General features: G+C 46.5%; 2 protein-coding genes across 2 annotated transcripts; both read left to right on the top strand.

The window, feature by feature from the left end:
- Positions 1–7,618: 7,618 nt before the first annotated feature.
- LOC124707455 (protein NRT1/ PTR FAMILY 5.10-like) lies at positions 7,619–16,551 on the top strand. Its single transcript, XM_047239110.1, has 3 exons — positions 7,619–7,721; positions 7,817–8,034; positions 14,966–16,551. Exons 1-3 carry the CDS (start codon positions 7,619–7,621, stop codon positions 16,253–16,255), a joined length of 1,611 nt encoding a protein of 536 aa, XP_047095066.1. The 3' UTR covers positions 16,256–16,551.
- LOC124707453 (protein transport protein Sec24-like At3g07100) lies at positions 11,667–14,867 on the top strand. Its single transcript, XM_047239107.1, has one exon. The coding sequence runs from the start codon at positions 11,682–11,684 to the stop codon at positions 14,577–14,579; it is 2,898 nt and encodes a 965-aa protein (XP_047095063.1). The 5' UTR covers positions 11,667–11,681; the 3' UTR covers positions 14,580–14,867.
- Positions 16,552–21,310: the final 4,759 nt, after the last annotated feature.

The raw sequence follows: 21,310 nt of genomic DNA, 5'->3' as shown, positions 1-21,310 counted from the left end.
TACCATTGTTTTGATCGCTGCATTCATTACATATGTTTACAATAGTATAATCAAGGTTATGATGGCATGTCACTCCGAAATTATCTTTGTTATCGTTTACTCGCTCGGGACGAGCAGGAACTAAGCTTGGGGATGCTGATACGTCTCCGACGTATCGATAATTTATTATGTTCCATGCCACATTATTGATGATATCTACATGTTTTGTACACATTATATGTCATATTTATGCGTTTTCCGGAACTAACCTATTGACGAGATGCCGAAGGGCCAGTTCCTGTTTTCTGCTGTTTTTGGTTTCAGAAATCCTAGTAAGGAAATATTCTCGGAATTGGACGAAATCAACGCCCAAGTTCCTATTTTTCCCGAAAGCATCCAGAACACCCGAGAGAGGCCAGAGGGGGGCCACAGGCCCACCACACATGACCCCGGCGCGGCCTGGGGGTGGCCCGCGCCCCCCTAGCGTGTCGTCGCCTCGTTGACCTTCTGCGCCGCCTCTTCGCCTATATAAAGGTCCCTGAGCTAAAACTTCGATACGGAAAAGCCACGGTACGAAAAACCTTCCAGAGCCGCCGCCATCGCGAAGCCAAGATCTGGGGGACAGGAGTCTCTGTTCCGGCACGCCGCCGGGACGGGGAAGTGCCCCCGGAAGGCTCCTCCATCGACACCACCGCCATCTCCATCAACGCTGCTTGTCTCCCATGAGGAGGGAGTAGTTCTCCATTGAGGCTCGGGGCTGTATGCGGTAGCTATGTGGTTCATCTCTCTCCTATGTACTTCAATACAATAATCTCATGAGCTGCCTTACATGATTGAGATTCATATGATGATGCTTGTAATCTAGATGTCATTATGCTAGTTAAGTGGGTTTTACTTATGTGATCTCCGGAGACTCCTTGTCCCACGTGTGTAAAGGTGACGAGTGTGTGCACCGTGTGGGTCTCTTAGGCTATATTTCACGAGAATACTTATTCACCGTTATGAATGGCATAGTGAAGTGCTTATTTATATCTCTTTATGATTGCAATGTGTTTTGTATCACAATTTATCCGTGTGCTACTCTAGTGATGTTATTAAAGTAGTTTATTCCTCCCGCACGGTGTAATGGTGACAGTGTGTGCATCCGTGTTAGTACTTGGCGTAGGCTATGATTATGATCTCTTGTAGATTATGAAGTTAACTATTGCTATGATGGTATTGATGTGATCTATTCCTCCTACATAGTGTGAAGGTGACGAGTGTGCATGCTATGTTAGTACTTGGTTTAGTTGTGTTGATCTGTCATGCACTCTAAGGTTATTTAAATATGAACATTGAATTGTGGAGCTTGTTAACTCCGGCATTGAGGGTTCGTGTAATCCTACGCAATGGTGTTCATCATCCAACAAGAGAGTGTAGAGTATGCATTTATCTATTCTGTTATGTGATCAAAGTTGAGAGTGTCCACTAGTGAAAGTATGATCCCTAGGCCTTGTTCCTAAATACTGCTATCGCTGCTTGTTTACTGTTTTACTGCATCTGTACTTCCTGCAATATTACCACCATCAATTACACGCCAGCAAGTACTTTTCTGGCGCCGTTACTACTGCTTATACTTATTCATACCACCTGTATTTCACTATCTCTTCGCCGAAATAGTGCACCTATTAGGTGTGTTGGGGACACAAGAGACTTCTTGTTTTGTGGTTGCAGGGTTGCATGAGAGGGATATCTTTGACCTCTTCCTCCCTGAGATCGATAAACCTTGGGTGATCCACTTAAGGGAAACTTGCTGCTGTTCTACAAACCTCTGCTCTTGGAGGCCCAACACTGTCTACAAGAATAGAAGCTCCCGTAGACATCAAAAATGATCATAGAGTTGCTTTAAATTTAAGATGGAACCTTACCTGTTTTGAGCAAATTTCTGGTATGAGAGTTAATTTTCATAAAAGTGAACTTATTCCTATTAATATGGATACTAGTGAAACCCAACCTTTCTTGGAGATTTTCCAATGTGTCATGGGAGGTTTTCCTGTTAAGTATCTAGGTATACCTTTGCATTATGATAGGTTGAGACGAGAGGATCTGCAACCTCTCATTGAGAACATTCTCAAGAGAATTACTGGCTGGAGGGGGAAACTTTTATCCTCTGCGGCCAAGAGAATTCTCATCCAGTCTTGTTTAGCTAGTATTCCCATTTATCTTCTTTCCTTCTTTAAATTCCCAAAGTAGGCTCTGCATCTGATTGGTTCACATATGGCCAACTTTATGTGGAATGATGAAGAAGGCAATCATAAAATTCATTTAGCTAATTGGCCTTCCATCTGCATGAAAAAAGATTTTGGAGGGCTAGGTATTCCAAATCTCCAAGACCTAAACATTTGTTTGATTGGATCTTGGATTAAGAGATACATCCAGAGTGAAGGGGCTCTGTGGAGAAGAGTACTAGATGCTAAATATAACACTAGAAACCCAAACATTCTGTCTTGTCATGACATTCAGCCTTCCAATTTCTGGAAAGGTGTTATGTGGGCTACTAAAGCAGTGAAGTTTGGTTACAAATGGCATGTAGGGAATGGTAAATCTATAAAATTCTGGGAAGACATTTGGTTTGGCAATTCCCCTTTGGGTACTCAATTCTGGGATCTATATTTTGTTTCTAACCAACAGAACAAAACTATTTCTGAGATCTGGGATGGCCAGGAGATTAGAGGTACCTTTAGGAGAACCTTCACTGATGACATGATGGTTCAGTGATTTGAGTTGTTAGAGATTGCTAAAACCATCTCTTTCTCTCAAGATGAAGATCAATTGATCTGGCAGTACACCTCTTCTGGGATTTATTCATCTAGCTCTCTGTATGCTATCATTAATTTTAGAGGTGTTACTCCAGTTTATCTACCTGCCGTTTGGAAGCTGAAAATCCCTCCTAGGATTCAAATCTTCTTGTGGTTGTTTTCTCAGAATAAGATCATGACTAGGGACAATCTGAGAGCTAGAGGTATTCTTAAACCCATGAACTGTGAGATGTGTTCTGAATTTGAGTCAGTTCACCATCTTATGTTTGAATGTATAGTGGCTAGATCTATCTGGAACTTGTTTGAAGAGATTTTTGAAGTGCATGTTACTAACTTTGAATCAATTGCTTCAAAATGGCTTTGTAACAAAAAGTTCATGCACTTTAATGTAGCTTCTTCTGTCGTTCCGTGGGGTTTATGGCTTAATAGAAATAGTCTTGTGTTTAACAAAACCACTTGGATTAATGTGAAACAGGTGTGGCGAAGGGTTCTCTTCCTCCTTCGGGATTGGTTGAAACCTTTCAAAGAACTAGAATCTGGAGGAAACAGTCGATTCATGGACCTGCTGCTAGCCAATTTAAGAGCTCCTCTCTGCCTCCCAGTGGGGTGAGATGTCCCTCCTTCGATTGGGTCTCTTCCTGGAACTCAAATTATGACGGCAGGGCAACGCTGGCCTACCTCCTGGACAATCCTGGTGACTCCCACAAGATTCATGTGGTCACCTGATCGCCTGTGTGGACTGAGAAGGTGGTGAAGTCTCAAGATGATGCCAGGGAAAGTCTTTGGTGAACGAAGCATGGGAGTTGTGCTAGTGTGTCCTACCTATCTGTTTGGTTGTAATGGATTTAGATGGCGGCTGTTTTTAGTGTGTGATCACTTCTCTAAAACCTGTTCCAGGGCTTGCTGGTATTTCGGAGTTGGTTGGGATGGCAGCCAATCTCCCCAGCAAAAAGCCTGTTTTCTTTTCATCCGTTTGTTGTTTAGTTTACTTCTGTAAAAGACTTGGCTTCTTTTTCAATGAAAATGGGGCTGGGGGGCGACCCCTGTTGATCTAAAAAAAAAGTTTTATCACTTGTAAGCTAACCCTCTATGTTTCCAAAAAAAAAAGTGGGGAAAATTTCAGAAGCGCAAACTATTTTGTCTTCCTTTTTTAATTTCATTTCCAGCAGACTCTCCCTCAGCCACCACACCACATGAACGAATTATTTATTAAAGCGAAGTTAGAAGTTCATTGAAGGACATGTCATTCGTACCTCAACTGTAGGACTGAATCACCATTGCTTAAATTTTAAAGTTGGGGAGATATCACCCTCCAACACTGTTGCATTTTCGCTTTTAATTTCATAATTTTGCCGGACTTTGTTCTTCTAAAAGTTCTAAGGTTATGGAGGTTAATTTTGCATTCATAGAGTATTGTGCAATGATCATTATTTTACAGTTTTAGACAATATTGTGGTTTTGACCAACTTAGTTAGGTAAGAATTTTTTGTAGTGATACAAGGGAAGTGCTTTCTCATGTGGAATGTTCAATCGATCAACTTAATGTTTTTTTTGTGATTTACATTGTGGCAAGCAGAGTTTTAGGACACGCGTAATACCATGACCTAGCTAGAGGGCTAACCACGGTCCATGCTAGGCCCCACAACACAGGAGAAGTCATGCTCATCCGCTCTCACTCCGCTCGTGCTTTTCCCCTGTACCGACTCTAGAAAGGTCTCAATCTACTTAGAAAAACACAAGAAAAACAAGAATGAAAACTAGAGCATAAATATAGGGAATTAGCTTATCATAAAAATTAAACTAAACTAATAAGTGAAACCTAACTTTGTGGTATGTCAGGTGGAGAAATTTCATCCATATGCTTACTACGATTTTTTTGGGTAGTCCATAGACATCCCTACACAAGACTACCAAAGTTGTTTTATATCAAATACGTTAAAAAAACTTTCGTAGTCAATAGACAACCTTCGGACAAAACACTCTCACCGAGCATGAATCCACCTAGTCAATGACTAGGGAGGTGGGGGGGTGGCATGAGTACGGGCCAGCATCCAACGACTCAAAGTAGTCAATGGGCGTATGTGAAAGGATAAGGGCATTACATCCCGATGGCTCCACGTATCCTCCCGGGTTGGCCATCAGATGTCATGATGCTCTGGGGAGACGTGGATTGACAAAATTGTTAAAACATTAGAAAAATCTTATATGCTTTGTAGTTATACTTCACAAGTATACATTTTGCCCTTGTCAGTCTTCAACTATAACACACTATAATAAACATGTTGACACATGGTAATTTTCCAGTGACAGTCTCAAGGAAAATCGCAGATGGAACAAATTGGTAATGGTTTCTACCTTTTTTGTGATGGATCTGCTTCAGGTCCATCAACCCATATAAAAGGATGAAGATCACATGCCAAATATTTCCTCCCATCCTTAGCGAAATTTGTATGGCCCACCAAAATATAGTAGGCCACGTCACTTTCTTCCCTATATAGTTGTGTGTGGCCCGCCAAAATAGACGCCATCGATTCCTTTATATAAACTAACCCTACCAGCATCTCTCGTCTTCCTATCATCCGCCGCCACCAATCCTAGATCTAGGTCACCTTCCCCCCATGCCTCCTTCCCTCCCTCAAAGATGCTCCCACAAATTCGCCTCCATAATCTCCAAATCTGACCCTAGATCCATATGCACTAGCTGCCTTTCCCTATGCGACCGAATCATCTTGATCGATATCGGAGAAGAGAAGGAACACCACCATGTGGATGTCGTGCTTGTGTGAGGCATCATATGGTACTGTGTTATAGCATTTGTATTTACCCAAAATTAGATACTAGGAATTCATTGTGGCAAAACATAAGCTGTTTCATAAGTGATTTTGTTTGCAGCTCTCATTTGCATATTCTATCTTTAGCATTTGTTTATGCAATTCTTTAGAGACTCCTGACCAACACATACTTCTAAAATATATGTTCCTTTAAATATATTTTAGTTCTAGCAAATCATAGTTCATGGCCTCATGGGTCTACCACGACATATATGCATACATGTCATGTATTACCTGCTACTTTGTTTAGTTTATATACTGTGTACTTATTAATTTTGCTAATGTAATCTATCACTACATATTTTCACTTCATAAAAAGTAAAGTTACTAAAATTACCTGTTTACAATTTTATTTCTTAAAGAGTAAAATTTAGAAATTTTTTATTCTTCTTAATATGAAAACTGCACATAAGTGCAACAAAAATATATCAGATTGGTAAAGAATTAATTTAGTTTATATATATATTAACATTGAAGGTAGTTGAAATAGATGGTCCTACAAAAAAATAGGTGGCCACATATAACCATTGTAGTCACACCATATTTTTGTATATTTTGTGGCTCACATTTACTCTTCATCTTGATCTTGATTATGTGTGTTTTTTGATGCAACAACGATAAGTTCTTCTACTGAGAATATGTTGATTTTATCATCCATATTTGTAATGTGTTTTTGCACATGCAGATATATTCAACACGATACTAGACATAGCAAGGTGGAGTCCAGAAAGATGATGTTGGAGGAGCTACAATTCAACATGGCCGACGCACTTGAGGAGTCCATGGACTTGGTGAACATCGTCGTCTTGGACCCCTGTGAATTTTCTGTTTTCCGATGGCGATGCCATCATCGGTGACCGCAAGAGGTTCAAGCAAATCCTCTTGCCGAGAACCCCCTCTAGGTGCGCACCTCTTGCAGTCACCGATGACGACATCGCAACGGAAACACTAGCCTCGGGCTTGGAATCGTCCAATCCTTTGTACGTATTATGCACCTCCTTTTCATGCATGCTAAAACTATCAGGTAACATAATTTGTTAGTTGTCTTATTATGGTATGCATGATCCACTTCTTTTTTTAGTGTTGTCTGTGTGCCTCTAACAATTTTACTGTCCAATATGCCCTATATGATCTTAATTTATTCTAAGAGAATATCTAAGATCTAATTATAACAAAGTTTCTTCCATGAGTCCCCGCAACAAAGCACGGGGTGTTATCTAGTTTTTTTTAATGCAAGTCCGCTTGTGTATTGTAGTTTATCGAAAGGTATGTTTAACTTGTCTCACTCACACTTCAATTAAATAACTCCCCATGCTTCGGCTCTCAAAATCTCACTGACTAACCGCAGTGCAAATCTCCTTGACTATCCACTCTACCACTAGCGTAGCTATATGTAGGTGACGGGGGCCACCGCCACCCCAGATTTGGAAGATTCTTTCAAGAAAAAATTATTTTAGGGACTAAGATGGAAAAAACTGTTATCTTTTGCGCCCCCCCTCCAACATTCGTCTTTTCTCTTTTGCCCCCCATGGATCTTTGGCAAGCTCCGCCACTACACTCTACCTTGGTACATTCCACCATAATAACTCCCCATGGCTCGGCTCTTACTTGTGTACACAAGTTAATAAAACAGACTGATCCAAAGCACTCTAACCTACCCATAGGCTGATCCAAGCAGAATAAAACAAACCTATTTTGTATCCAATGAAATGGCCACCGTAGATGTTTATGTGTGTATTATAGTCAGGCCATCAATAGTCACCGTGAGCTATTTGGTTACTATTTTCGTGCGGTTTTCATGAGCTAGATAATTCTTTTGCTTTGCAACAGATGAGGACCTTGCGTATGGCTTGGTTCCAAGAAGAGATTACAAGAAAAATCGAGTCCCCGCCGATCCGTCCCGTCCCCATCACCTCTCCACCGGACACCGGTACATGAAACCTCTTCAAGTCAGTCAGTCTAATCAGCGATCAGCTCACACCATCTCAGTTCCTACCCAGCTAGCGAGCCATGGCGCCAGAGTCGGAATCCGGCTCCTCCGCCCCCCTCCTCCGCGTCGGGTCCGGGCACCGCCGCGCCACCGGCGGCTGGAGGTCGGCTCTGTTCATAATCTGTAAGCCAGTATCTCTGTCGCACTCGAGCTCGCTCAACCCTTGCTTGCTCCACTCGATTTGCGCCGGGTCTTGATTTTTTGGTGGGGAAATGAAGGGGTGGAGGTGGCGGAGCGGTTCGCGTACTACGGCATCTCCTCCAACCTCATCAGCTACCTCACGGGCCCGCTCGGGGAGAGCACGGCGGCCGCGGCCGCGGCCGTGAACGCGTGGTCGGGCGCCGCGTCGATGCTGCCGCTGCTCGGCGCCGCCGTCGCCGACTCGTGGCTGGGCCGGTACCGCACCATCGTCGCCTCCTCCCTGCTCTACATCATGGTCAGACCTGCTAGCTACCTCAATAAATTAAGTTCAGTAGTTTCTAGCTGCCCACCATTCCACTAGATCAGGGATTCATGGAGCTTGCTGATTCTTTTTTGTCTCACTCGCCACTCGCGTACAACTTGACATCTTAATTAGAATCCCGCACGGAATCGTGTAGCATAGTTTAGTGCGGTGGCAATTCGTTGTCAATATTTTCGTTGATAGGGATTTTTCGGATGCGGAGTGAGTAAGCAGAGACGGCAACTACTACCTGGTTTAACAGACAGCGATGTACACTTTCACAGTGAGCAACCACGCGAGCCCAAGGCTAACTCTGTTTCTCGGTCCTTCTAACATGCCTCCCATGTGTTATAGCCACTCTGTTTCTGATCTCTGTAGCTCAGCTGCAACGTGTGTCCTTTTGCACCACGATCTTGGAATGAGCTGTTCTCATTACTGAATGGAACATGATATTTTTGCTACACAATTAAGAGGGCTACTTTGATTAGAAAAAAATCCATAGGAAATTTGGAGGATTTTGATCCTTATTCTTTTGGGATGTACATCGTTTGATGTATAGGATTAGGCCCTTAGGAAATTTTCTCACAAGATTGCATTGTATACTATGTTTTAGAGAATTTTCAACCACACAAACCTCGTGTTACAATTTTTTTGTTTCCCCCGATGGTCCGTTTGGTCGGTAGGGTTTGTAAAACGCGGATATAGGAAAAATGTAGGAATAGAATGACATAACATGTTGAATCCTACATGATTTGAGAACACAAGAATGTATGTTACATGTTGTTTGGTTGTGTTGCACGGAAAACACAAGAATTAGGGCTGTGTGTATAACATAATGCATACATGTCATAGAAACAAAATATTTTTCCCCTATGGAATTGTATCCAAAGTAGATCATAGGAAATACTCCTATGATTTCAAATCCTAAGACCCAAGCAAACTCTAAAGGAAAAATTCCTAATGAAAGGAATCCTACAAAATTGTTTTGGAATTTCTATAAACCAAATGAGACCTCGTTGAGGAAAATCCGTGTAGGTTCCAGATCTTGTATGATTCAACTGGATATGAAACTTTAAGGACATCACATGATTAAAAAACACATGAATAGAAAAAAAACATGGCAATCTCATAGGTTTGGTTGTGCAAAACTGAGAATTGTCAAACATAGGCGAACTACATGAATGATCGTTTGGATCACATGCACGAAAAACACAAAAAAAAAGGTGTCTTGATCCTACACACTTGAGTCTAAAAATGAGGTTGGAGTGGATGTTCAAATTCCTATAGAATTGAGGTATAGGGATCCAATCCATAAGAATTTGGGTAGCATCATTTTTTTGATCCAAAGATAATCCATATGAAAAAAATCGATGGACTGGAATCTTACAAAAATCTGGCCAAGTAGTTCTTTGTGTTTTTTAGAAACACAGTACAACTCAGATGCTCATATACACGCGCATACACTTACCCTTGTGAATGTACATACGAACACTGTATCCCTATGAGCACCTTCAGAGTTTGAATTCTGGTGGGCTGGAGGTACCACCCTCCTAACCACCTAACCGCTTTATCCTCAAAGTTGTTCTTTGTGTTGTTGTTATGGTTGCCCTTGTCCATGTTTGGGCTCTCTGTAACCTTTGTATGCTATGACCATTCTTATGGCCTTTCTTTTCTTCTATCTAATACTACATATGCCATATAGTTCTCATGCAAAAAATAAATCTCATGAAATTTTAGAATTCAAAAAGGCCACAATCCTTGTGTTTTTTTACATTCTTGTGTTTTGGGAATCCTCTGAATCAAAGAGTCCGTGTAGAATCGTTGTGTTCATATATTATTTTGAGATAAAGTGGCCTGCTACTCAATTAGATAGAAAGAGTGACCTAATTTATAAGGAAAGTCGGATCCGAAAACCATACAAACTATATAATGCCTGATTTATAAGAAAAAAACGAGCCAAAAAAATACACAAGCGAGGAGGCCCATCATCCACATAATGCAACCACCAACACAAAAAAACACACCTCCACCTCCGGGGCTAGCACCATGATGTATCAGCTAGAACGAGACGAATCAACCGGGTCGACGTACTCGATGTCCACACAAATCTCTAAGTCGCCACTCAAGCACCATGCCTTCGGGGCTGCCACCCCGACATAGCAACCAGGATGGCCTTCGCATAGCCGAAAACGAACCAGCTGGGTTGACGATCTTGCTGCCACACAACACCAAAATGCCACCCAAAACCAAGCAGTGTCAGGACCTAGCCTCATAGGACCACTGCAACTACATAGGAGACTGAGGCCGCCGCTCGAAGTGCCACCACCGTCCGAGGCCACTGCCTCGGCGTCCGCTTCCCCTGACCACATAGCCATGTGCCCCCACCCCTGCGAACTCGTTGCACCGCAAACGATCCAAACAAGAAGGAAAATGGCGCTCGAAGGCGCCGCCTTCATCAGAACCAACCTGAGTCCATGCATGGCTTTCACCCGGAGTTTGACCCAACTACGAGCTGAGGGAGCCGCAAGAAGGCAGTCAAACCATGTCATCGACCGACCACTGAGCTTCGTTTTGCTCATATATGTCTTTGTTGATACGCACAATCATTTTCAGCGGTTTAGCATCTAATATTAACTTGATGACCGTGATACGATTTGAGTGTGACCGCGTGCACATGCTCGTTTGATCTGAAATAATGATGGATTTAGCTTGATCATGCTCACTTAGTTAGTGCGATTAGTGCTGGTGGAGGACGCGTGGAGTTTTGTATATGACGGATCTACTCGGATCCGATCCATCTTCGTGTTTATCGGTATGATTATATGTTTGGTTCTTCCGACCTACGGTCCTTGGCGTTGGTTGCTGCTTTTGTTGTTTTATTCCTTTGGGACCTTTGCACGACGACGGTTCTTGGCGTTGGTTGCTTCTTTTGTTGTTTTATTCCTTTGGGACCTTTGCACGACGACTTCGAGTCCATCTGCTACAACAAGTTTTACTTTGATAAGTTTTGCTTGGCTCCAGTAATGGAAGGGCGAGGATGACGACGCGCTTTTGGCTCGATGTAGTGCTCGTAGTCTTCGCTAGGTGATTTTGAGAGATCTATTTATAATTTTTATTATCTTTGGTGTTTGTATTACTTTGCATGGATGGTCCTTTAATTAAAAAAAAAAAAGAGAAAAGAAACGAGAGCGATCCATGTCGGTACCCAGCGTCCAGCGAGAGGGTATCCAGGTAGAGACCTTGTGCCCCACGGCTCCGCGGCCCGACGCTCGTTTTCAACTCGAATTCTCTACAGTATTTGCTATACAACTCGAAGGAACCTCTTCTTCTCCGTCTCACCCATCGCCTCCAGATTCCAATCTCGCCGCGTCCTCCACCCCCGAGCCGGAGCGCCGCCGCCGCCGCCCCGATCTCGGTCGCCCGACGCGATGCATCCGTCCATGGGGAACGAGAGGCCGCCAGGATGGCCCGGTGTAGCCGCCCCCGCCGGCCCCCCGCCGCCGTTTGCCGGCGCTACTCCGCTCGTGCGCCCCGGTGGCACTCCCGGCCCGTTCGCCCCATCGCCGCTCCATCAGGGCTCGCCGGTCCCGCAGGCGGCTGCTCCCCCTGGGCCGCCGTTCGGGGCCGCGCCGCCCGCGGCAATGGGTGGGTACAGGGGCCCCGCCCCAACTCAGGGGCCCTTCGGCGCCGGACCACCGCCCCAGAGACCTTTCGCCACCGCACCTCCGCCTCAAGGGCCGTTCGGCACGGCACCGCCGCCTCTGGGCGGACCCTTCTCCACCGTGGCTCCACCGCAGGGGCCCTTTGGCGCTGCACCCCCGTCCCAGGGACCCTTCGGAACAGCGCCTCCTTCCCAGAGACCTTTCTCCGCGCCCCCGCCGGCTCAGGTCCCGTACTCTGCCGCGCCGCCATCTCAGGTCCCTTATGCCACAGCACCTCCGCCTTACCGCCCACTGCCATCGGCTCCCCCGCAGCCACAATCGCCCACATGGAGTACCATGCCTCCACCAACTTACGTGAGGCCGCCGCCGCCGGTACAATCGCAGCCGCCGCCGCCCGTGCAAGGTAACTACCCTGGTGGCCCTCCTTCCAACCCACAGTTCCCGATGAACCGGCCAGGGTTTCAACAGCCAATGCAGACCATGCCGCCGCCTCCCATGGGGCCACTGTCCGGTTATGGTAACCAGGCAGTTAATCCTACCACGGGCCCTCCGATGGGCGCGCCCCAGAGCTTAGTGGAGGACTTCCAGTCTCTGTCGCTGAGGTTTCCGCCTGGAACGCTTGACCTGGGTGTTGATGTAAAAGGGCTGCCGCGGCCATTGGATGGCGACGAGGAGCCCGCGAAGGTTTTGGAGGCATACCCGATGAACTGCCACCCGAGGTACTTCCGGCTGACAACCCACGCTATCCCGGCGTCCCAGTCATTGGTCTCCAGGTGGCATTTGCCCCTTGGGGCCGTGGTACACCCTCTCGCGAAATCGCCTGATGGGGAGGAAGTGCCAGTTGTCGACTTTGAGTCGGCTGGCGTAATCCGTTGCCGAAGATGCAGGACATATATTAACCCGTATGTTACTTTTGCGGATGCTGGAAGGAAGTGGCGCTGCAACCTTTGCTCCTTGCTCAATGATGTTCCTGGTGAGTACTTTTGTGCTCTTGATGCCGGTGGCAGAAGATATGATACAGATCAAAGGCCGGAACTTTGTAAGGGAACAGTTGAGTTTGTTGCTCCTACGGAATATATGGTTCGGCCACCAATGCCGCCTTCATATTTATTTCTTATTGATGTCTCAGTATCTGCAGTTCAAAGTGGGCTGCTAGAGGTAGTTGCAAAGACCATCAAATCATGCCTTGGTGATCTTGTGGCCTTTCCACGGACACAAATTGGATTCGTAACCTTTGACAGCACACTACACTTCCACAGTTTCAAGTCTTCCTTGAGTCAACCTCAAATGATGGTGGTTGCTGATTTGGACGATGTTTTCCTACCATTGCCTGAGGATCTCTTGGTTAATTTGGTGGACTCTAGACAGGTTGTCGAGTCATTTCTCGATAGCTTGCCCAGTATGTTTGATGACAATGCAAATGTAGAATCTGCTCTTGGTCCTGCACTTAAGGCAGCACTCATGGTTATGGGTCAATTTGGGGGAAAGTTGCTTGTCTTCCAGAGTACGTTGCCATCGCTTGGTATTGGCCGTTTGAGACTTCGAGGAGATGATGTCCGTGCATATGGAACAGATAAGGAGCATATTCTGAGGGTACCAGAAGACGCCTTTTATAAACAGATGGCTGCAGAGTTCACAAAAAATCAGATCGCTGTGGACGTCTTTTCTTTGAGTGACAGATATTGTGATGTAGCTTCCTTAGGTTCTCTGGCAAAGTATACTGGTGGTCAGGTGTACCATTATCCATCTTTCGATGCAACTACTCATGGGGATAAACTTAACCACGAGCTTAGCAGAAACCTTACTCGGGAGACTGCTTGGGAATCTGTTATGCGTGTCAGATGTGGAAAAGGGGTGCGTTTCACAACATATCATGGTCATTTCATGCTAAGGACCACAGATTTGTTAGCTCTTCCAGCTGTTGACCCTGATAAAGCATTCGCAATGCAACTGTCTTTAGAGGAGAGCCTAATGACCACACAGACTGTATACTTCCAAGTGGCATTGCTATATACATCATCTTCTGGTGAAAGACGTATCAGGGTGCATACAGCAGCTGCACCTGTGGTCACAGATCTTGGTGAAATGTATCGTCAAGCAGATACTGGTGCCATTGTGTCATTGTTGGCTAGAATCGCTGTTGAAAACTCACTCTCTGATAAGCTGGATAGTGTCCGACAACAACTGCAGTTAAAGCTTGTCAGAAGTTTGAAAGAATACCGGAGCCTATATGTTGTACAGCACCGAATAGGAGGGAGACTGATATATCCAGAATCATTAAGATACTTGCCGTTATACATCCTGGCCTTGTGCAAATCTCTTGCTCTGCGTGGCGGTTATGCTGATGTCTCTCTTGATGAACGTTGTGCTGCTGGTTTCAGTATGATGATACTGCCTGCGAAGAGGCTGCTCAATTTTATTTATCCTTCTTTGTACAGGCTTGATGAAGTATTGACAATGGAGCAAGATAGGATTGATGGGTCCTTGAGGCGATCGCCATTAACCTTGCAGTGCCTAGACTCTGCTGGTTTATATCTTCTTGATGATGGATTCACCTTCCTAGTATGGTTAGGTAGGATGCTCCAACCTGAGGTTGTGAACGATGTCTTTGGAGTCAGCTTGGCAAATATCCCTGATCTATCAAAGGTCCAGTTGACAGAATGTGACAACAATCACTCGAGAAATTTCATGACAGTACTAAGAACCCTAAGGGGGAAGGATTCTTCGTGTTACCAGCTACCCCGTGTGGTACGGCAAGGCGAGCAGCCCAGAGAAAGCTTCTTGCTTTTGTCCAACCTTGTCGAGGATCAGATGGCTGGAACAAGCAGCTACGTGGACTGGATACTCCAAATTCATCGCCAAACACAAGGCTCCTGAGCATGGATGAAAGAACTGCCGCAGTTTAGGCTGCTGCCTGACCTCAATGTTACCTTAGATGTTGGAAAACCAATACGAGCGAGCCAGCCACATGCTGTGTCATTTTATTAATACCTTACTCTTGTGCTTTTTTTTTGTGTGTCGAAGAACACAATTGTTCTATACAGCTGGTAGATGATATGAACCGATATTTTTGGTACATTTTGACAGTTCCAAAGAAAGAACAATTGTAACTTGAATTGTGACATGAATTCCCCATGTATTTTATCCATCAGACTTGCATCCAAATTATATATTATATATATGCGAAATCAATCTCCCAATGATCACAAATATTATGTATGCGAAAGTCAAGCAACTCACAATTATAAATTGTCAATCTACAGGGCCTAGGGTTGCTGACGCTCTCCTCCATGTTCCTATCACCTGGCAGCCAACAGTGCGACATCTCCGCTGGCGGCCGGTCAGAATGCCCGTCTTCCTCCCTCCAGACGGCTTTCTTCTACGTCTCGCTCTACCTGGTGGCTTTCGCGCAGAGCGGCCACAAGCCCTGCGTGCAGGCCTTCGGCGCCGACCAGTTCGACGCCACGGACCCCATCGAGTCGTCATCACGGAGCTCCTTCTTCAACTGGTGGTACTTCGGTGTCTCTTCGAGTGCCACCGTGGCCGTCGCGATCATGAGCTACGTCCAGGACAACGTCAGCTGGGGCCTTGGCTTCGGCGTGCCGTGCACGATCATGCTGCTCGCGCTCGTCCTCTTCCTGCTCGGCACAAGGACGTACAGGTTCTACGACTCCGGTTCTGGCAAGGATGGCAGCGCGTTCTCGCGTGCCGGTGAAGTTTTTAGGGTGTGGCGCAAGAGATCATCAGAGGATGGCACCATGGTAGAGCACGGCGAAGACGCAGAGAACGATGTGCTCGCGGAGGAGGTGAGGGGCCTGGCGAGGCTTTTCCCTATATGGGCGGCTTGCCTGCTCTATGGCGTGGTGTTCGCGCAGTCGCCGACGCTTTTCACGAAGCAGGCAGCAACCCTGGACAGGAGGGTCGGGTCGTCCTTGTTTCAGATACCACCCGCAGCGATGCAGTGCTTCTTGGGTGTGAGCATCATCATCTGCGTCGTGCTGTATGACCGCGTCCTGGTGCCCGTGGCGCGCAGGATCACCGGCGTGGCCTCAGGCATCACCATGCTCCAGCGGATCGGCACGGGCATGGCCCTGGCACTGGCTGCTCTCGTGGTCGCCACGCTGGTGGAGATGAGGCGGCTGAGGGCGGCAATGGATGCCGGCGTGGTGGATGTGCCAGACGCGGTGGTCCCCATGAGCCTGTGGTGGATGGTGCCACAGTACGTGCTCCTCGGCGCGGCGGATGTGTTCACCTTGGTGGGCATGCAGGAGTTCTTCTACGACCAGATGCCTGGCGAGCTCAAGAGCCTCGGGCTCGCGCTCTACCTGAGCGTCCTCGGAGTTGGCAGCTTCATCAGCAGCTTTCTTATCTCAGCCATCGACGGTGTGACGAGGAGGGATGGTGGTACGAGCTGGTTTGCCGACAACCTCAACCGGGGGCATCTGGACTACTTCTACCTGCTGCTTGCTGCGCTCACTGCGCTGGAGCTTCTTGCTTACCTTTACTTCTCAGCGTCGTACATTTACAAAAGAAACACTGGCAATCTCCACTAATCCTGGAGTATTATGCATTTGTGGCCAATTAGCCACAAACTTATAAACAGTACAGTGACAGTCTCATCAAAATTATGGTACAACTGAGAACTCCCAACTCCAGCAAAAAACAAACATCAAAGCGGCTGATGCAGGGCCTGAAGGACGTTGTGCTCTTCTGTCTGAGGATGTTTATAACAACTTATTCCAATGTGTCACAGAGAAAGTTGCGTGGAGCTGTATCCGCGATATGGTTTGTGGTTTCTCTAAACCCTTGAGACTTTCTTCTATTCAAAATCGAAGATGCACGTTGTTCATACGAGATATATGACTGTTAACGAGGGCAAACAACAATTTGTTAACGAGGTACAACAAACTTGTTGACCCATTGGTTCATGGATAGGGTGTCAAGGTGGGATCCCGGTGGGATGTTATTTTGTACTATGTAGTTCAAATTTTGATGTCAAAATTTATACTAAAAAATCAAATTATACTACAAGTGGGATAAAAGTGGGATCCAACTTGACACACGTATTGACGCTTACCCAGATATTGATTCAACGTGGTACAAGACAATTAGACAAACATGTGGTGACCATTCAGTTACTTCTCGGCAGGTAATTAGCGGAGCGCCTTCTCGTGTTGAGACTACCAGGTTTTTGTCTCGTCCATTGTTATCTATAAACATAGGCCAGTTTGACTCGGACACCTCACTGTTTGCTAATTAATTATGAATCCAACGGTAGCACAAATGGTACACATATTCATAACACGATAAGCACCACCTTAACGGATATTTCCTTGCCATCTTAAAGCCATCACACACAAACATCATTGTACCTAGGATTTGAACCATTGATCATGGACTACTCACAAATATTTACCTAATAATGTGCTACTCGCAAATAACAAACATGAATTTGTGTGGACTGCATCATATTTTACGTGGCAAGGCCAGTATTGTTACAATATGCTAAATCCTAGGACTACTGCACTTTTGAGTATTGAACTGCTTAGTTAAAGTTTCATGACTTTGTTGTAGTTCATACTTGATTGTATATGGCCTTTTCTTATATTTAGGGGTGAATTCCAGCTTACATTCCCATTGTTGACACGAATTGCCTCATTTAGTATTTTCATCGGGTTTACTCCATTGTTGAAAGTTTTCTCTGTTCTTACCACATGTAGGCCGCTGGTCATTAAATTAGGTACATGTGGCATGCCAATTCATGGTTTATCTCCTGGTTTTTTTTTGCACTCAAACCGGTTCGACTCCACTGATTCTCACTAGCCTAGATAAAGCGGTGGAATTTGGTTTGGGTCAGACTAGGTCAGGGGACACAAAAGAGTCATCCCTCTTCGTCCCGCACGTTCCATGTTTGGTGAGGTGAATCGGTTCCAGCATAGGAATAAAAGAGGACAAAAATTGCGACATGGCCAGCGCCGTGTACATAATGACCTGGAATGTTAGAAGGGGTAAACGGTGGCAAAGCTTTCACTAAATGTGGTAATCCAGATGAAAATCTACTAAATAGGAAGTAGGAAGCTAAAAACTAGAATTCACTTTTGTCTTCTCTCTCGCTTTTGGCTTTCACCTAGCTTTGACTTCGGCCGCACGCACGTTTTCGAGTCGGTTACAGATAGTCCGGAAGCGACCCGAACCAACTAACTACGATGCGTCCGTCTAGAACTCTGTTCGTTTTCCTGAGCTGCAAAAAGTAAGAAAAGTCTCGGCTCGAGGCTCAATCCACTCACCACGAGCGCGCCGCGTCGTGTCGAGACGAGACGAGCGAGCGAGGAGGAGGAGGAGCGCGCGTGAACCACTCCTATTCTTAGAGTGACTTCTTTTGGACTTCTTAGTTAGCTTCTAGGTGGTGGACAGCTGAAGCTGAAAAGAAGTCTCCAGTTTAAGGAGAGCTTATTTCCACTGAGAAGCTATTGGGTAGTGCAATTGCAGAATCTGTATCAGACCAGTTTCCGAGCTTCTCATTTAGAAAGCCGAAACGCTATAGTGAACTGCCCCTCTATTCAATTATATTTACAACAGAAAGCCACTCCAGTAGAAAACGCTTCGGCCTTGTTGGAACAAAAAGCGGAAATAACAACACAACTGCTCCCGCATCGCACATTGCAGGGACTCCCGCATCCTGAACGTGGCGAGCTAGGGTTCCTCTCTGCCGCCGCCAGACCTCTTCGGCGCATTCGCCGCCAGCCTGCCGCCACTCTCCATTCTGCGTCAACCAGCAGCTCGACCAGGAAATCGCCCGCGTAGAGCAGGAGCTCCGTCGACCGCTCGAGCAGGACGAAGGCAGGAGGCTCGTCATCTCACAGTGTCCAGCAGGCGTCGCTCTCAACCCACGTGTTGTGGTGCTAGTTGGATGTGCAGTATTCGTTTGCTAGGTAGTGGATCTGCTAATTGATTTAGTTCTCATTTTTTGGTGATTCTTTAGCTCATTTTCTTCTAAAAACTACCATACTTAAGGTATCATCGCTTCACTTAGGGCACATAACAAATTAAGGGGTACTTCAGACATTTCACAGCTCAACACAACAAATAAGCTTAAATTTCATAAGCCCAAAAGAATAGAAAGAACCAGTTTCTTAGAGTTTTTTCCACCACAGTTTCTCCCCACCGAAACCCATAAGCCAGCTTATCCATAAGCATAAGTCCAAAAGAAGTCACCCTTACTCACTTATTAGTAGTGGAACAACCCACCTTATAAGGTGGTCTAACTTCCTTCCAACTTTTCATGTGGGACTAAGAGCATCCCCAGCCGTTGGGGCTCTCCAGGCCGAAATCCGGCGTTATTTAGCGCCGGATGGATGTATTTTGTGGCCTGGGGAGGCCCATTTTCCCAGCCCGCGAGCCCATGGTCGCCTTCGACGCGCACCCACCGCGTGCATAGCGACGGTGCAGTCACCGGGAAGGGCAATCGTCGGAGTGCCCTCGACGCATTGAAGCCGTCGTGAAGTGGTCCGGAGAGCCGAAACGACTCGTCGGGAACGGTCGAAGTGGCCTCGATGCGAGAACCGCCGTAATGGAGCACGAACTCCGCGGAAGAGCAACCGCCGCTCTCTTCGTCGAGAGACCTACATATACGGTTTCCGACGGCCGACGCCATTCATCCGTTTCTCTCCTCACCATCCTCCGTCAACCATGAGCGATCTCTCTTGGCCATCGGACACCGACGGCGAGGGAAGCCGCCTGGATGGCGCCATTGGTGGGATAAAGCCGCATCGTCCGAGCGGCGACGATTCGCCCCGCCGGCCGGCGAGGACGAATGGGATGACGACGAGGAGGAGGACGCATGGGATGGCGACGAGGAGGAGGACGAAGAGGCCAAGGAGCGAGGCCGAGGAAGAGGCCGAGGAAGAGGAGGAGGAGCGAGCAGGAGGAGGACGACGAAGAGGCCGAGGACACCGGCGAGGAGGAGGACTCAACTTCCTCCGACGAGGAGGTGACGAGCCGGAGCGTCGCCGCCACGACGATGAGGCGGGGCCATGTAGGAAGAAGAAGTAGTTTAAGTTTGTTTTAAAGTTTTTATATGTAATTTTTATGTTTATTCGAATTATATTCGAAATATATATAATCTATCTATGTTGCACCACTTGAGAGTTCAAAGCTTTCGTTCGACGAGGGTATTGCCGTAGATCGGGAAGACGAGGGTATTGCCGTACAAACCCAGGCCATTGTCGCCGACAAGTTGGGGCCACGCGCGCTTTTGTTTCGTCTGGAGTCCCCGAAAGCTCCCCGGGAGGCCGGGGATGGCGTGGGATCGTGATGTCTACGGGAGCTTCTATTCTTGTAGACAGTGTTGGGCCTCCAAGTGCAGAGGTTTGTAGAACAGCAGCAAGTTTCCCTTAAGTGGATACCCAAGGTTTATCGAACTCAGGGAGGAAGAGGTCAAAGATATCCCTCTCATGCAACCACTGCAACCACAAAGCAAGAAGTCTCTTGTGTCCCCAACACACCTAATAGGTGCACTAGTTCGGCGAAGAGATAGTGAAATACAGGTGGTATAAATAAGTATGAGCAGTAGTAACGGTGCCGAGAAAAGTGCTTGCTGGCGTGTAGTTGATGGTGGTAATATTGCGGCGAGTAGTAACACGGTAAAACGAGTAAACAAGCGGTAGTAACTCGGCAGTATTTAGGAACAAGGCCTAGGGATTAGACTTTCACTAGTGGACACTCTCAACATTGATCACATAACGAACGAGATAAATGCATACTCTACACTTTTGTTGGATGATGAACACATTGCGTAGGATTACATGAACCCTCAATGCCGGAGTTAACAAGCTCCACAATAATGCTCATGTTTTAGTAACCTTTAGTGTAAGATATATCAACGAGACTAAACCAAGTACTAGCATAGCATGCACACTGTCACCTTCATGCATATGTAGGAGGAATAGATCACATCAATATTATCATAGCAATAGTTAACTTCGCAATCTTCAAGAGATCATGATCATAGCATAAACCAAGTACTAACACGGTGCACGCATCTGTCACCTTTACACACGTGTAGGAGGAATAAAACTACTTTAATAACACATCACTAGAGTAGCACATAGATAAATTGTGATACAAACTCATATGAATCTCAATGAGATCATTGTATTGAAGTACATGGAAGAGAGATGAACCACATAGCTACCGGTACAGCCCCGAGCCTCGATGGAGAACTACTCCCTCCTCATGGGAGCAGCGGCGGTGATGAAGATGGCGGTGGAGATGGCAGCGGTGTCGATGGAGAAGCCTTCCGGGGCACTTCCCGCTCGGCAGGGTGCCGAAACAGAGATCCTGTCCCCCGGATCTTGGCTTCGCGATGGCGGCGGCTCGGCAGGTTTCGTGGGTTTCGTCAATTGGTATCGGGTTTTCGATCCGGGGGCTCTTTATAGGCGAAGAGGCGGCGCGGGGGGTCACCGGGGTGCCCTCACCACCAGGTGGCGCGGCCGGGGCCTGGCCCGCGCCCGGGTGTGGTGTGGGGCCCCACGGCCCATCTCCGGCAGCTCTCGAGTGTTCGGATGGTTCGGGAAAAAATAGGAACTCAGGCGTTGATTTCGTCCGAT

The sequence above is a fragment of the Lolium rigidum genome, chromosome 4, assembly GCF_022539505.1.
Source record: "Lolium rigidum isolate FL_2022 chromosome 4, APGP_CSIRO_Lrig_0.1, whole genome shotgun sequence".
Lineage (NCBI taxonomy): Eukaryota > Viridiplantae > Streptophyta > Magnoliopsida > Poales > Poaceae > Lolium > Lolium rigidum.
Note: the sequence above shows the minus strand (reverse complement) of the source record. Positions and strands in the feature narration are given on the sequence as shown.

Coding starts and splice junctions, on each gene's coding strand:
- LOC124707455 (XM_047239110.1), top strand. CDS start 7,619: ATGGCGCCAGAGTCGGAATCCGGCTCCTCCGCCCCCCTCCTCCGCGTC. Junction 7,722..7,816: donor GTCGGCTCTGTTCATAATCT/GTAAGCCAGTAT, acceptor GGGGAAATGAAG/GGGTGGAGGTGGCGGAGCGG. Junction 8,035..14,965: donor CCTCCCTGCTCTACATCATG/GTCAGACCTGCT, acceptor GTCAATCTACAG/GGCCTAGGGTTGCTGACGCT.
- LOC124707453 (XM_047239107.1), top strand. CDS start 11,682: ATGGGTGGGTACAGGGGCCCCGCCCCAACTCAGGGGCCCTTCGGCGCC.